Source organism: Mustelus asterias, chromosome 7 (genome assembly GCF_964213995.1).
Source record: "Mustelus asterias chromosome 7, sMusAst1.hap1.1, whole genome shotgun sequence".
Lineage (NCBI taxonomy): Eukaryota > Metazoa > Chordata > Chondrichthyes > Carcharhiniformes > Triakidae > Mustelus > Mustelus asterias.
Window position 1 is genome coordinate 12,238,056 of NC_135807.1, and position 15,475 is coordinate 12,253,530.

The window sequence follows — 15,475 nt, forward strand, 5'->3', positions numbered from 1 at the left end:
ACTCATAATGAACAAAGACCAAACAGAACAAAGAAAATTACAGCACAGGAACAGGCCCTTCGGCCCTCCAAGCCTGCACCGGCCATGCTGCCCGACTGAACTAAAACCCCCTACCCTTCTGGGGACCATATCTCTCTATTCCCATCCTATTCATGTATTTGTCCAGACGCCCCTTAAAACTCACTATCGTATCCGCTTCCACTACCTCCCCCGGCAGCGAGTTCCAGGCACTCACCACCCTCTGTGTAAAAAACTTGCCTCGTACATCTCCTTTAAACCTTGCCTCTGGCACCTTAAACCTCGTAATTGACTCTTCCACCCTGGGAAAAAGCTTTTGATTATCAACTTTGTCCATGCCCCTCATAATCTTGTAGACTTCTATCAGGTTGCCCCTCAACCTCCGTCATTCCAGTGAGAACAAACCAAGTTTCTCCAACCTCTCCTCATAGCTAATGCCCTCCATACCAGGCAACATCCTGGTCAATCTTTTCTGTACCCTCTCCAAAGCCTCCACATCCTCCTGGTAGTGTGGCGACCAGAATTGAACACTATATTCCAAGTGCGGCCTATGGTTATGCTAATTGTCAATAACTGTGCATATTGGGCAGAAAGTAACATTGAACCGGGTCCCTGGCACTGTGAGGCAGCAGTGCTAACCACTGTGACGCTGTGCCACATGAGTTGATGTTAATGTTGATCATTATTGAGATAATCTCACAGGGCAATCAAAAATGGCATATATTAAAGTTTATTTAATAGTCACAAGTAGGCTTGCATTAACACTGCAATGAAGTTACTGTGAAAATCCCCTAGTCGCCACACTCCGGCGCCTGCTCGGATATACTGAGGGCGAATTTAGCATGGCTAATCCACCTAACCCGCACATCTTTGGACTGTTTTCTATGTTTACTCATTTTCATAGAATAATAGAATCCCTACAGTGAGAAAGAGGCCATTCAGCCTATCAAGTCTGCACCAGCTCTCCAAAAGAGCATCTTACCAAGGCCCAACCCTATTCCTGTAAGCCCACGCATTTACCTCACCCAATCTGCCTAACCTAGATACCCTTGACTGTGGGAGGCAATCGGAGTACCCAGAGGAAACCCACGCAGACACGGGGAGAACATGCAGACTCCGTACAGACAGTGACCCAAGCCGGGAATCGAACCCAGGTCCCTGACACTGAGGCAACAGTGCTAACCACTGTGTCACCATGCCGTCCCATATCGCCGTTCCTTCGCAGTCACTGGGTCAAAATCCTGGAATTCCCTCCCTAACGGCATTGTGGGTCAACCCACACCATGTGGACTGCAGTGATTCAAGAAGGCAGCTCACCACCACCTTCTCAAGGGCAACTAGGGATGGGCAATAAATGCTGGCCCAGCCAGCGACGCCCATGTCCCACGAATGAAGTAAAAAAATAATCTTATGATAATCATAGAATCATAGAAACTCTACAGCACAGAAAGAGGCCATTCGGCCCATCGAGTCTGCACCGACCACAATCCCACCCAGGCCCTACCCCCATATCCCTACATATTTACCCACTAATCCCTCTAACCTACGCATCTCAGGACACTAAGGGCAATTTAGCATGGCCAATCAACCTAACCCGCACATCTTTTGACTGTGGGAGGAAACCGGAGCACCCGGAGGAAACCCACGCAGACACGAGGAGAACGTGCAAACTCCACACAGACAGTGACCCAAGCCAGGAATCGAACCCAGGTCCATAATTATGGAATAGTATGTTATTTTGCTTGAAGTGTGTAAGTGAACTTTTAATAATCGGTGCCCTGGGCTTTCCCATATTATCATCAGACCATTTGACACAGTCATATGTCATTTATTCTTTGCACTTTTAATTTGTTGCTGGTTGGGCCAGTATTTGTTGCCCATTCCTGAGGGCAGTTGGGAGTCAACAACATTGCTGTGGCTCTGGAGTCACATGTAGGCCAGACTGGGTAAGGATGGCAGATTTCCTTCCCTAAAGGACATTAGTGAACCATAATATAAAAGCAAAGTACGCGGATGCTGGAATCTGAAACAAAAACAGTCCTCTGATGAAGGGTCATCCAGACTCGAAGCGTTGGCTCCATTCTCTCTCCACAGATGCTGTCAAACCTGCTGAGATGTTCCAGTATTTTCTGTTTTTGTGACATTAGTGAACTGGATGGATTTTCACAACAATTGACAACAGCTTGTTGGTCATCAGGAGACTTTCATAGTTCCAGATTTTTTTTGGTTTCAAATTTCATCATCTGCTGTGATGGGATTCGAACACAGGTCCCCAAAGCATTACCCGGGGTCTCTGGATTGCTAGTCCAGCGACAACACTACTGCACCACTGCCTCCCCAAATGTAACATTTAATGTTAATACACAGACTAAAGTGTAATATTGTACTTGATTGGATGAACTAGTAAAACGTCAGCCTGATAATTCTCACTCTTTTCAATTTATTCACCTTGAAATTTTAAAATTTAGCAAAATTGATAACATATGTACCAAAATAACAACATTCTAGAACCACTGTGCCACCATTCACATTCCAAAGATGCGCAGGTTAGGTGGATTGGCCATGCTAAATTGATCATTAGTGCCCAGGGGATTAGCAGGATAAATATGTGGGGATATGGGGATAGAGCCTGGCTGGTCAGTGCAGACTCGATGGGCCAAATGGCCTCTTTCTGCACTGTAGGGATTCTATCATTCTATGATTCTATTTTGTCATCTCCAAATTTGCAGATGATCCAAAGTTGGGTAGGAGGGTGAGCTGTGAGGAGGATGCAGAGATGCTTTAACGTGATTTGTTCAGGCTGAATGTGTGGACATCTGCATGGCAGATGCAGAGTAATGTGGATAAATGTGAGGTTATCCACTTTGGCAGCAATAATAGGAAGACAGATTATTACTTGAATGGGTGTAAATTGAGAGAGGTGGATACTCAACGAGACCTTAGTGTCCTCATGCATCAGTCGCTGAAAGTAAGCGTGCAGGTACAGCAGGCAGTAAAGAAGGCAAATGGTGTGTTGGTCTTCATAGCGAGAAGATTTGAATACAAGGATAGGGACGTTTTGCTGCAATTGTATAGGATGTTGGTGAGGCCACACCTGGAGTATTGTGTGCAGTTTTGGTGTCCTTATCTGAGGGAGGATGTCCTTGCTATAGAGGGAGTACAGCAAAGGTTTACCAGGCTGATTCCTGGGATGGCAGGTCTGTCATATGAGGAGAGACTAAGTCGGTTAGGATTATATTCACTGGAGTTTAGAAGAGTGAGAGGGGATCTCATAGAAATTCTAACAAGGTTAGACAGGGTAGATTCAGAAAGAATCTTCCCAATGGTGGGGAAGTCCAGAACGAGGGGTCATAGTTTGAGGATAACGGAGTAAACCTTTTAGAACTGAGGTGAGGAGAAATTTCTTCACCCACTGTTCTATTTCATTGGCGATCTCAGGGTTCACATAATTCGCTCCGCGCAAGAGTCTTGTCTAGGGAAGCGATGGCCTAGTAGTATTATAGAGGATGGTGAATGTGTGGAATTCACTGCCAGAGAAAGCTGTTGAGGTCAAAATGTATGATTCCAAGAAGAAATTAGATATAGCTCTTGGGGCTAAAGGGATGAAGGGATATGGGGGGAAGGGAGGAATCAGGATATTGAATTTGATGAGCAGCCATGATCAAAATGAATGGCGGAGCAGGCTTGAAGGGCCGAATGGCCTCCTCCTGCTTCTAGGTTCTATTTTAACCAGAGAAATGACACAGTTTAAAAGTTACCATTGTCATTAAGCTATTAATGCGACGCAGTGGCACAGTGGTTAGCCCTGCTGCCTCAGCTCCAGGAACCAGGGTTCGATTCCTGGCTTGGGTCACTGTCTGTGTGGAGTCTGCATATTCTCCCCGTGTCTGCATGGGTTTCCTCCGGGTGCTCCGGTTTCTTCCCACAGTCTGAAAGATGTGCTGGTTAGGTGCATTGGCCGTGCTAAATTCTCCCTCAGTGTACCCGAACAAGCGCCGGAGTGTGGCGACTTAGGGATTTTCACAGTAACTTCATTGCAGTATTAATATAAACCTACTTGTGACACTAATGATAATAAATCTATTTACATTATCAGGAGCAGAGACTCCTCCCATGCCAAAATATTTGCAGTCAAAGTGCATCTTCATTGCAACAGGAACAGTCAATGTGGTTGACTCTGAGCTGCCCTCTGAAATGGCCGAGTGAGCCACTCATTTCGAGAGCAAGCAAGGCTGGGCAACAAATGCTGGCCCAGCCAGGGACACCCTCGTTCTGTGAAAGAATAAAGAAAATAAATATTTCCCATTATTCTTTCACCAAAGTCTTTAACAGAATCAAAAGTCCTCACTCTGAAAAGAGTTGCACAAAATTCTCCACGTGTAAAAATAGGTCAAGGTGGATTGACGCAAATTTTGACCAGAACCTGACCTTGTGACTTGTTTACGGGGAATAGGCCAGGCCAGGTAAGGACGGCAGATTTCCTTCCCTGAAGGACATTAGTGAACCAGATGGGTTTTTCTGACAATCAACAATGGTTTTGTGGTCATCTTGATTCCAGATTTTTTTTTATTGAATTCAAATTCCACCATCTGCCATGGCGGGATTCAAACCCAGGTCCCCAGAATATTAGCTGAATTTCTGGGTGAATAGTTTAACCGATAACTACTAGGTCATCGCCTCCCGAGACAAGACTCTTGCGCAGAGGGAATTTATGTAAACCCTGAGATCGCCAATGAAATAGAACAGTGGGATCACCAAACAATGTACCATATGCCTTGTAAATACTTCAGAAATAGCAGCCATCTCTTTTTGATAATATTTACCCTAAGTTCCCGAAACGTTACTGACCCTGAGGTTAATCGTGTTTCTAATGAATGTGCAGTGAGTAATCTCATCTATGGTTCCACCTCACCAGATAGGAAGATATCACAGTGAAAGTTTGATGAATGGTTTGCCGTGATAAAGAGTTAATACAGTTCCTTACTGCGAGAGAAGCGAGGTGGGTTGTCATTGACATCACTGAGAGTAACGGTGATCGACGTGGTCCCAGACAAACCTCCCATTTGTCCAACCATATCTTTCGCTTGTATCACCAGCAGGTAGCGATCTTTGGCCTCCCTGTCCATGTTAGGTAGAGCTGTTCTGATGATTCCTGAAAGACACATCCAAAAAGGGTCAGTGTTGGGCCAAGTATATTCGGAACATGATAAGCATGGCAACTCCATTCATTCCACAGTCAATAGTGGCCCCACTATTCAGCTCCTGCTCTCCTTCATCTCATTTGATACATCCACTACCTCACTGATTGTTTAAAATCATGAATAATTTAGTATCGTCAGCGCAGCAACCTTCATAGAAATACGCCATGTGTTGTGTCTGAGTTATCCTCAGGGGTGGCACGGTGGCACAGTTGTTAGCACTACTGCCTCACAGTGCCAGGAACCCACCCGAGTTCGATTCCCAGCTTGGATCACTGTCTGTGCAGAGTCTGCATGTTCTCCTGTGTCTGCGTGAGTTTACTCTGGGTGCTCCAGTTTTCTCCCACAGTAGAACCATAGAACCATAGAAAATTACAGCTCAGAAACAGGCCTTTTGGCCCTTCTTGTCTGTGCCGAACCATTTTATGCCTAGTCCCACTGACCTGCACTTGGACCATATCCCTCCACACCCCTCTCATCCATGAACCCGTCCAAGTTTTTCTTAAATGTTAAAAGTGTTAAAGCATTTACCACTTTATCCGGCAGCTCATTCCACACTCCCACCACTCTCTGCGTGAAGAAGCCCCCCCTAATATTCCCTTTAAACTTTTCTCCTTTCACCCTTAACCCATGCCCTCTGGTTTTTTTCTCCCCTAGCCTCAGCGGAAAAAGCCTGCTTGCATTCACTCTATCTATACCCATCAAAATCTTATACATCTCTATCAAATCTCCCCTCAATCTTCTACGCTCCAGGGAATAAAGTCCCAACATATTCAATCTCTCTCTGTAACTCAGCTTCTCAAGTCCCGGCAACATTCTTGTGAACCTTCTCTGCACTCTTTCAATCTTATTTACATCCTTCCTGTAACTAGGTGACCAAAACTGTACACAATACTCCAAACTCGGCCTCACCAATGCCTTATATAACCTTACCATGACACTCCAACTTTTATACTCGATACTCCGATTTATAAAGGCCAATGTACCAAAGGCACTCTTTACGACCCTATCCACCTGTGACGTCACTTTTAGGGAATTCTGTACCTGTATTCCCAGATCCCTCTGTTCAACTGCACTCTTCAGAGTCCTACCATTTACCCTGTACGTTCTTCTTTGGTTTGTCCTTCCAAAGTGCAATATCTCACACTTGTCTGCGTTAAATTCCATTTGCCATTTTTCAGCCCATTTTTCTAGTTGGTCCAAATCCCTCTGCAAGCTTTGAAAACCTTCCTCACTGTCCACTACACCTCCAATCTTTGTATCATCAGCAAACTTGCTGATCCAATTTACCACATTATCATCCAGATCATTGATATAGATGACAAACAACAATGGACCCAACACCGATCCCTGCGGCACACCACTAGTCACAGGCCTCCACTCAGAGAAGCAATCCTCCACAACCACTCTCTGGCTTCTTCCATTGAGCCAGTGTCTTATCCAATTTACTACCTCCCCATGTATACCTAGCGACTGAACCTTCCTAACTAACCTCCCATGAGGGACCTTGTCAAAGGCCTTGCTGAAATCCAGGTAGACAACATCCACCGCCTTCCCTTCATCCACTTTCCTGGTAACCTCCTCGAAAAACTCTAATAGATTGGTCAAACATGACCTACCACGCACAAAGCCATGTTGACTCTCCCTTATAAGTCCCTGTCTATCCAAATATTTGTAGATCCTATCCCGTATCACATCTTCCAATAACTTGCCCACCACCGACGTCAAACTTACTGGCCGATAATTTCCCGGATTTCTTTTGGAACCTTTTTTAAACAACGGAACAACATGAGCCACCCTCCAATCATCCGGCACCTCCCCCGTGAATACTGACATTTTAAATATGTCTGCCAGTGCCCCTGCAAGTTCAACACTAGCTTCCCTCAAGGTCCGTGGGAATACCCTGTCCGGTCCTGGGGATTTATCCACTCTGATTTGCCTCAAGACAGCGAGCACCTCCTCCCCTTTAATCTGTAAAGGTTCCATGGCCTCCCTACCAGTTTGCCCTATTTCCGTAGACTCCATGCCCGTTTCCTCAGTAAATACGGATGCAAAAAAACCATTTAGTATCTCCCCCATCTCTTTTGGTTCCATACACAGTCTACCACTCTGGTCTTCAAGAGGACCAATTTTATCCCTCACTATCCTTTTGCTCCTAACATACCTATAGAAGCTCTTTGGATTTTCCTTCACTCTGTCTGCCAAAGCAACCTCATGTCTTCTTTTAGCCCTCCTGATTTCCCTCTTAAGTAGCTTCTTGCACTTTTTATACTCCTCGAGCATCTGATCTGTTCCTTGCTGCCTGTACATTTCATACAACTCTCTCTTCCTCTTAATCAGTGTTACAATCTCCCTCGAGAACCAAGGTTCCTTATTCCTATTTACTTTGCCTTTAATCCTGACAGGAACATACAAACTCTGCACTCTCAAAATTTCTCCTTTGAAGGCCTCCCACTTTCCATTTACATCCTTACCAGAGAACAGCCTGTGCCAATCCACACTTCCCAGATCCCTTCTCATTTCATCAAATTTGGCCTTTTTCCAGTTCAGAACTTCAACCCGAGGACCAGATCTATCCTTATCCGCGATCAGGTTGAAACTCATGGCATTATGATCACTGGATCCAAAGTGTTCCCTCACACTCACATCCATCACCTGCCCTAACTCATTTCCCAATAGGAGATCCAATATCGCATCCTCTCTAGTTGGCACCTCTATATACCGATGTAGAAAATTCTCCTGAACACATTTTACAAACTCTACCCCGTCTAAACCTTTAACAGTATGCGAGTCCCAATCTATATGTGGAAAATTAAAATCCCCTACTATCACAACTTTGTGTTTCTTGCAGTTGTCAGCTATCTCTCCGCTGATTTGCTCCTCCAATTCTCGCTGACTATTGAGTGGTCTATAATACAAGCCCATTAATGTGGTCATACCTTTCCTGTTTCTCAGCTCCACCCATAGGGCCTCTGTAGACAAGCTCCCTAATCTATCCTGCCTGAGTACCGCTGTAACATTTTCCCTGACCAACAATGCCACCCCCCCACCTTTTATCCCTCTGCCTCTATCCCGCCTGAAACATTGGAACCCTGGAACATTGATCTGCCAGTCCTGCCCCTCCTGTAGCCAAGTTTCACTAATGGCTATAATGTCATATTTCCATGTGTCTATCCACGCCTTCAGCTCATCTGCCTTCCCCACAATACACCTGGCTTTGAAATAGACACACCTCAAAAAATTATTTCCACCACACTCTACCCTTCCATTTGTGATTTTGCTTAACCAGTCCTGCTGGTTAAGTGGATTGGCCATGCTAAATTCTCCCTCAGTGTACCCAAACAGACGCCGGAGTGTGGTGACGAGGGGATTTGCACAGTAACTTCATTGCTGTGTTAGTGTAAGCCTACTTGTGTCACTAATAAATAAACTTTAAAACTTTAAATCCAGCTCTATCATGGTTAGGGAGGGAGAGAATTGCCTACTTCTGACACTAAAACTGAACTAAAACTGAAACTCAACTAAACTAGTTCCAAAACTAATGGTCCCAGTTCAATGTGTTATAATTACTATTTTAAAATAGGATAAAGAAATTTCACTCAAATTACGAGTCTCAAAACATATAAACTTTGAAATGACACCAGTGTTTAAGTCCTTTCAGTTTATTTATTAGTGTCACAAGTAAGGCTTACATTAACACTGCAATGAAGTTACTGTCAAAATCCCCTCGTCGCCACACTCCTATTCGGGTACACTGAGGGAGAATTTAGCACGACCAATTGAGATTGCTACACGAACACTGATTTCACTGCTCTCAGATTCCTTCAGCTCTGATTTTAAGAGAGATTAACCCATTTAAAACAAATCGGTCCCACCAGCGTCTCTGTTTCAAATAACATCAAGAAGAAATTGAGACTAACATAAATCAAGTGTCTTTATGATATTGTCACTCTGCTTAACCTCCACATTATAAATATCAATGTTAACAGGCAGAATCTAAATAAAAACCCGTGCAAAATATCGTGATGAGGATGCCAGGCTTGGCTATGTTATGATGAATAATTTCACTGAATTTAATGATGCCCCGCGTTCCAGCATCCTGCATTCAAAATAATTAAGGAAAAAGTCGGTGCAGAGACAGCTTGGTTTTCGATGAAAACCTGGTAACTTTGACAGGTCAGATGGAGCATCGAACCAATGTCACAGCAATGCTGTGACTCTTGTCAAAACATTAATAATACAAATGATTTGCAAATTTACTTTTCTTCTCGCAAGGCAGGCTGCCGTATTCCAGCCCTTACACAACTTAACGCATTGGAGCATTTTATAATCTTCAGTAACTAATATATGAGAGTATATTGATCATTTCTTTTTAATGCAATTTACCAGCTCAATGTGATTCCGGTGGCACAGTGGCTAAAACTGCTGCCTCACTGCGCCAGGGACCTGGGTTCAATTCCAGCTTCGGGACACTGTGTGGAGTTTGTACATTCTCCATGTGTCTGCGTGGGTTTCTTCCGGGTGCTCCAGTTTCCTCCCACAGTCCAAAGGTATGCAGGTTAGGTTATAAGAACATAAGAACTAGGAGCAGGAGTAGGCCATCTGGCCATCGAGCCTGCTCCACCATTCAATAAGGCCATGGCTGATCTTTTCGTGGACTCAGCTCCACTTACCCGCCCGCTCACCATAACTCTTAATTCCTTTCCTGCTCAAAAATGTATCTATCCTTGCCTTAAAAGCATTCAATGAGGTAGCCTCAACTGCTTCACTGGGCAGGGAATTTCACAGATTCACAACCCTTTGTGTGAAGAAGTCCCTCCTCAACGCAGTCCTAAATCTGCTCCCCCTTATTTTGAGGCCATGCCCCCTAGTTCTAGTTTCACCCGCCAGTGGAAACAACTTCCCTGCTTCTATCTTATCTATTCCTTTCATAATCTTATATCTTTCTATAAGATCTCCCCTCATTCTTCTGAATTCCAATGAGTATAGCCTCAGTCTACTCAGTCTCTCCTCATAAACCAACCCTCTCAACTCCGGAATCAACCGAGTGAATCTCCTCTGCACCCCCTCCAGTGCCAGTATATGCTTTCTCAAGTAAGGAGACCAAAACTGTACACAGTACTCCAGGTGTGGCCTCACCAGCACCTAATACAGCTGCAACATAACCTCGCTGTTTTTTGAGGTTGATTGGCCATGCTAAATTGCCCCTTAGTGTCAGGGGGATCAGCAGGGTAAATGAGGGTTACAGGAATAGGGCCTGAATGGGATTGCGGTCGGTACTGACTCGGTGGGCCGAATGGCCTCCTTCTGTGCTGTAGGTATTCTATAATTCTATGGATTCCATAATTCTGTTAATGACGCCAATGCAGCTTACCAGCATTTGAAATAGGAGCAGGGGTCAGTCATGTAATCCCTCGAGCCTGCTCCACCATTCAGTGAGATCATGGCCGGAATTCTCCAGTCTCGCACACACCGCCACTGCTGCCAGCGAGAATGGAGAATTTGACGCTCAACCAAAACTCCACTCACTGCAGCGGGACTGGAGAATCCCAGCCGTGGGCAAGCTTGGAGAATTCTGGCCTGTTGCCAATCTCCAATGTCATCTCCACTTTCCCGCCCAACTTCCAGAGTCCTCGATTCCCTGAATGTCCCAAAATCTCCTGACCCCAGTTTCGATTAAAGTCAATAACCGAATAAACGCAGCTGAGGCAGAAAATTCCAAGAATTCACAAGTTGCCGAGTGAAGAATTTTCTCCTCATTTCAGCCTTAGGTGGCCACGCCGAGATGCTGCTCGCTGGTTCTGGATTCTTCAGCCAAGGAAACGGCCTTTCACCATCTATCCTGCCAAGGATTTTAAACATTTCAATGAGATGATCTTCCCCCTTCCAAATCTCGGAAGGTCCATGGACAGGATTTTCCAGCCGTGCTCGCCTCAAGGCCGGAAAATCCCACCCAAGGTCCTTTGCATGGCTCGTGGCCCCCCTTTTACGATTCCCGTGGTGGGTGGGACAGGAAAATTCCACCCTTGATGCACATAAAAGGATGGGAATGATTACAATGGGGATACAGGAGCAGGGGGACCTGGACGTATATCGAAACCCTACAATGCAGAAGGAGGCCGTTCGGCCCTTCGAGCCTGCACCGACAACAATCCCACCTAAGCCTTATCCCCGTAACCTCACATATTTACCCTGCTAATCCCTCTAACCTATGCATCCCAGGGCACTAAAGGACAATTTATCATTGCCAAAGCACCTGACCTGCACATATTTGGACTGTGGGAGGAAATCGGAGCACCCGGAGGAAACCCATGCAGACATGGGGAGAACGTGCAAACTCCACACAGACAGCGACCCAAGCCGGGAATCAAACCCAGGTATATGGCGCTGTGAGGCAGCAGTGCTAACCACTGTGCCGCTGTGCTCCCCTATATGTGCATAAGTCGCTCCAGGTTGAGGGTGTGGTTAATAGAGCATACAGTATCCTGGGCTTCATTAATAGAGGCACAGAGTACAGGTGCAAGGAGTTATGTTGACCTTGTATAAGTCACCAGTTCGTACCCAGCTGGAGCTCTCCCTATCTGCTCAATCCTCACACCTCATGAACACCTCTACCAAATCTCCTCTCATCCTTCACTCCTCCCGGGAAAACAATGGAAACTCCTCCAAGCTGTCACCATAACTGAAGTTCCTCATCCCTGGACCCATTCTTGTGAATTTTTTTCTTCACTCTCTCCAGCATCTTCACATCCATCCTGGAGACACTAACACAACGAAGGCAAATGATATGCTACCATTTATTGCCAGATGGGCCGAGTGGCCTCCATCCGCACTGCACTAATTCTGTGATTCTGTTCAATTCAGTTCATTCTATTTAATCTCTCGCCTTCGGACAACTTTCTCATCCCAGAAGTCAATCTGGGCGGCACGGTGGCACAGTGGTTAGCAGTGCTGCCTCACAGTGCCGGGGACCCGGGTTCCATTCCCGGCTTGAGTCACTGTCTGTGTGGAGTCAGCACCTTCTCCCCGTGTCTGCATGGGGTTTCCTCCGGGTGTTTTGGTTTCCTCCCACAGTCCGAAAGACGTGCTGGTTAGGTGCATTGGCCATGCTAAATTCTCCTTCAGTGTACCCGAACAGGTGCCGGAGTGTGGCAACTAGGGGACTTTCACGGTAACTTCATTGCAGTGTCAATGTAAGCCTACTTGTGATCTGGAGGGCACTACTGGAGAGGTGGTAGAAGCAGATGTGCAGGTTAGGTGGACTGTCTGCTAAATTGCCCCTTAGTGTCAGGGGAATTAACAGGATAGATGTGTGGGGTTACGGGGTTAGAGCCTGGGTGGGACTGTTGTCACTGCAGGTTTGATGGGCCAAATGGCCTCCTTTTGCACTGTAGGATTCCTATGAGTTATTTTGCATCTTTCTAAGAAGGCTGGATGGGCCTGTGTCTAACCTATCATCCTCATTCAATACACAGGGTGCACATTTAATCTGTGACTCCTACTCCTTTTTTTTTAAAGAACATTAACAGGTTTTCGAGTAGATATTTTCCAGTGACTGAGAGTCTCGTTGACTGTTAATGACAGACTTTGCGCTGTCTGTACAAATGAGTCGTGGCTGGGGAGGGGCTACAGTTCAGTCCTTCGCCTCCGCGATTTAATCACTTGTAAGAACTGGCGTCATGAAATCTCCTAATTATAAAATCCTTCCCAATTTTGATGTCTCTGTGAAGCTTAATTGTGTCCCCCTAATCGGCCTCGGTGATCGATGCCATGTGATCCTCTGGCGCCCACGGGCTGCTAATGATCTTTCCGAGGCAATGGATGGAACGAGGCGGTAAGGGGGGAAAAAAAATGAAACGCTGACTTTAAAAACGAATTTCTGTTGTCTGTGTTGATGAAGCGATTGAAAATTAATTAGTGCCAGGAGCCTGACAGTGTGTCTTCGGCAAAGGCTGTTAGGAAGCTCAACTCTTCACTTAACTGAACTGAAACAGGAATCATAATTCCTCAACAGCACTTAGGAGCCCGCTTCACAAGGTTTTATCGGAGAATTTTGCCTCAGACATAATTGCGTCTTGTTGAAGCATCTCGTCAGAGCTATGAAATACAACTTAAAACACTTACATCGATCAGTTACAGAAAAACAAGACGTGATGAATCTATTTGGCACTTTCTATTTTCTTCATTCGTGGGACATGGGCGTCGCTGGCCGACCAGCATTTTCCGTGAAAACGGAATGGGTAAGTGTTGAGTTGCATCTCTGTCCACTTTACCTTATGATGTGGAGTTGCCGGCATTGGACTGGGGTAGGCACGGCAAGTAGTCTCACAACACCCAGGTTAAAGTCCAACAGGTTTATTTGGTAGCACGAGCTTTCGGAGCGCTGCCCCTTCATTAGGTGACTGATCAGGGCACTCACCTGATGAGGGAGCGGCACTCTGAAACCTCGTGCTGCCAAATAAACCTGTTAGACTTTAACCCGGTGTTGTGAGACTTCTTACTGCACTTTACCTGACCGAAGACTGTCCAAGGTAAACCCAATTCACACCCTTCAATTTCAGCTTCTGCTCTCTTCAGCTTAGAGGCCTAATTATTCATTCCTTGGTATTCCACTCCACATGTTTTTTGAAGGGGTAACCAAGAAGGTAGATGAGGGCAGTGCAGTTGATGCTGTCTACATGGACTTTAGCAAGGCCTTTGACAAGGTACCGCATAGTAGGTTGTTGCATAAGGTTAAATCTCACAGGATCCAAGGTGAGGTAGTCTAATGGATACAAAATTGGCTTGACGACAGAAGCCAGAGGGTGGTTGTGGAGGGTTGTTTTTCAAACTGGAGGTCTGTGACCATCGGTGAGCCTCAGGGATCGGTATTGGGTCCACTATTATTTGTCATTTATATTAATGATTTGGATGAGAATATAGAAGGCATGATTAGTAGGTTTGCAGATGACACCAAGATTGGTGATATAATGTTCAGTGAAGAAGGTTATCTAGAATTGCAACGGGATCTTGATCAATTGGGCCAGTGAGCTGATGAATGGCAGATGGAGTTTAATTTAGATAAGTGCGTGGTGATTCATTTTGGCTGATCGAATCGTGTCAAGGCCTACTCACTTAATGATAGGGCGTTGGGAAGAGTTATAGAACAAAGAGATCTGGGGTACAGGTTCATAGCTCCTTGAAAGTGGAGTCACAGGTGGACAGGGTGATGAAGAAGGTTTTTGGCATGCTTGGTTTCATTGGTCAGAACATTGAATACAGGAGTTGGGACGTCTTGTTGAAGTTGTACAAGACATTGGTAAGGCCACCTATGGAATAATGTGTAAAGTTCTGGTCACCCTATTATAGAAAGGATATTATTAAACTAGAAAGAGTGCAGAAAAGATTTACTAGGATGCTACTGGGACTAGATGGTTTGAGTTTTAAGGAGAGGCTGGATAGACTGGGATTTTTTTCCCTGGAGTGTAGGAGGCTAAGGGGTGAACTTATAGAGGTCTATAAAATAATGAGGGGCACAGATCAGCTAGATAGTCAACATCTTTTCCCAAAGGTAGGGGCGTCTAAAACTAGAGGGCATAGGTTTAAGGTGAGAGGGGGAGGTACAAAAGGGTCCAGAGGGGCATTTCTTTTCACTCAGAGGATGGTGAGTGGCTGGAATGAGCTGCCAGAGGTAGTAGTAGAGGTGGGTACAATTTTGTCTTTTAAAAAGCATTTAGACAGTTACATTGGTAAGATGGGTATAGAGGGATATGGGCCAAATGCAGGCAATTGGGACGAGCTTAATGATAAAAACTAGGCGGCATGGACAAGTTGGACTGAGGTGCCTATTTCTATGACTCTATGGCTGAGAAGAGGAAAAGGGTTGTGAACCCTTGTTATTGTGTACCCCAGAGATGCTCCATCATTGAGTATATTCAAGTCTGGGATTGGCAGGTTTTTGGACACTCAAGGAACCAAGAAATAGAGGGATAGAGTGGGAAAGGTGAGTTTGGAACATAGAAAGTTTCGAGACTAGCATGTTCTTCAACCTATTGTCTCTGTACCAAATGAATGCACCTTCCAGTTCTAGCTCAGCATCTTTGTAGGTTCTAGCACTTTAAATGCGAATCAAAGTTTTAAAGTTCAAGTTTATTTATTAGTGTCACAAGTCAGCTTACATTAACACTGCAATGAAGTTACTGTGAAAATCCCCTTGTCGCCACACTCCAGCGCCTGTTCGGGTATACTGAGGGAGAATTTCGCATGGCCAATGCACCTAA

The 15,475-nt window shown here is 45.3% G+C and overlaps 1 protein-coding gene across 1 annotated transcript in view; it reads right to left on the reverse strand.

The window, feature by feature from the left end:
• Window positions 1–15,475, reverse strand: part of cdh7a (cadherin 7a) — a 166,819-nt gene that overhangs the window by 108,860 nt on the left and 42,484 nt on the right. Inside the window, exon 4 of the mRNA XM_078215669.1 lies at window positions 5,003–5,170. Coding sequence (XP_078071795.1) covers window positions 5,003–5,170 — 168 coding nt within the window. The remainder of the gene's footprint in view (window positions 1–5,002; window positions 5,171–15,475) is intronic.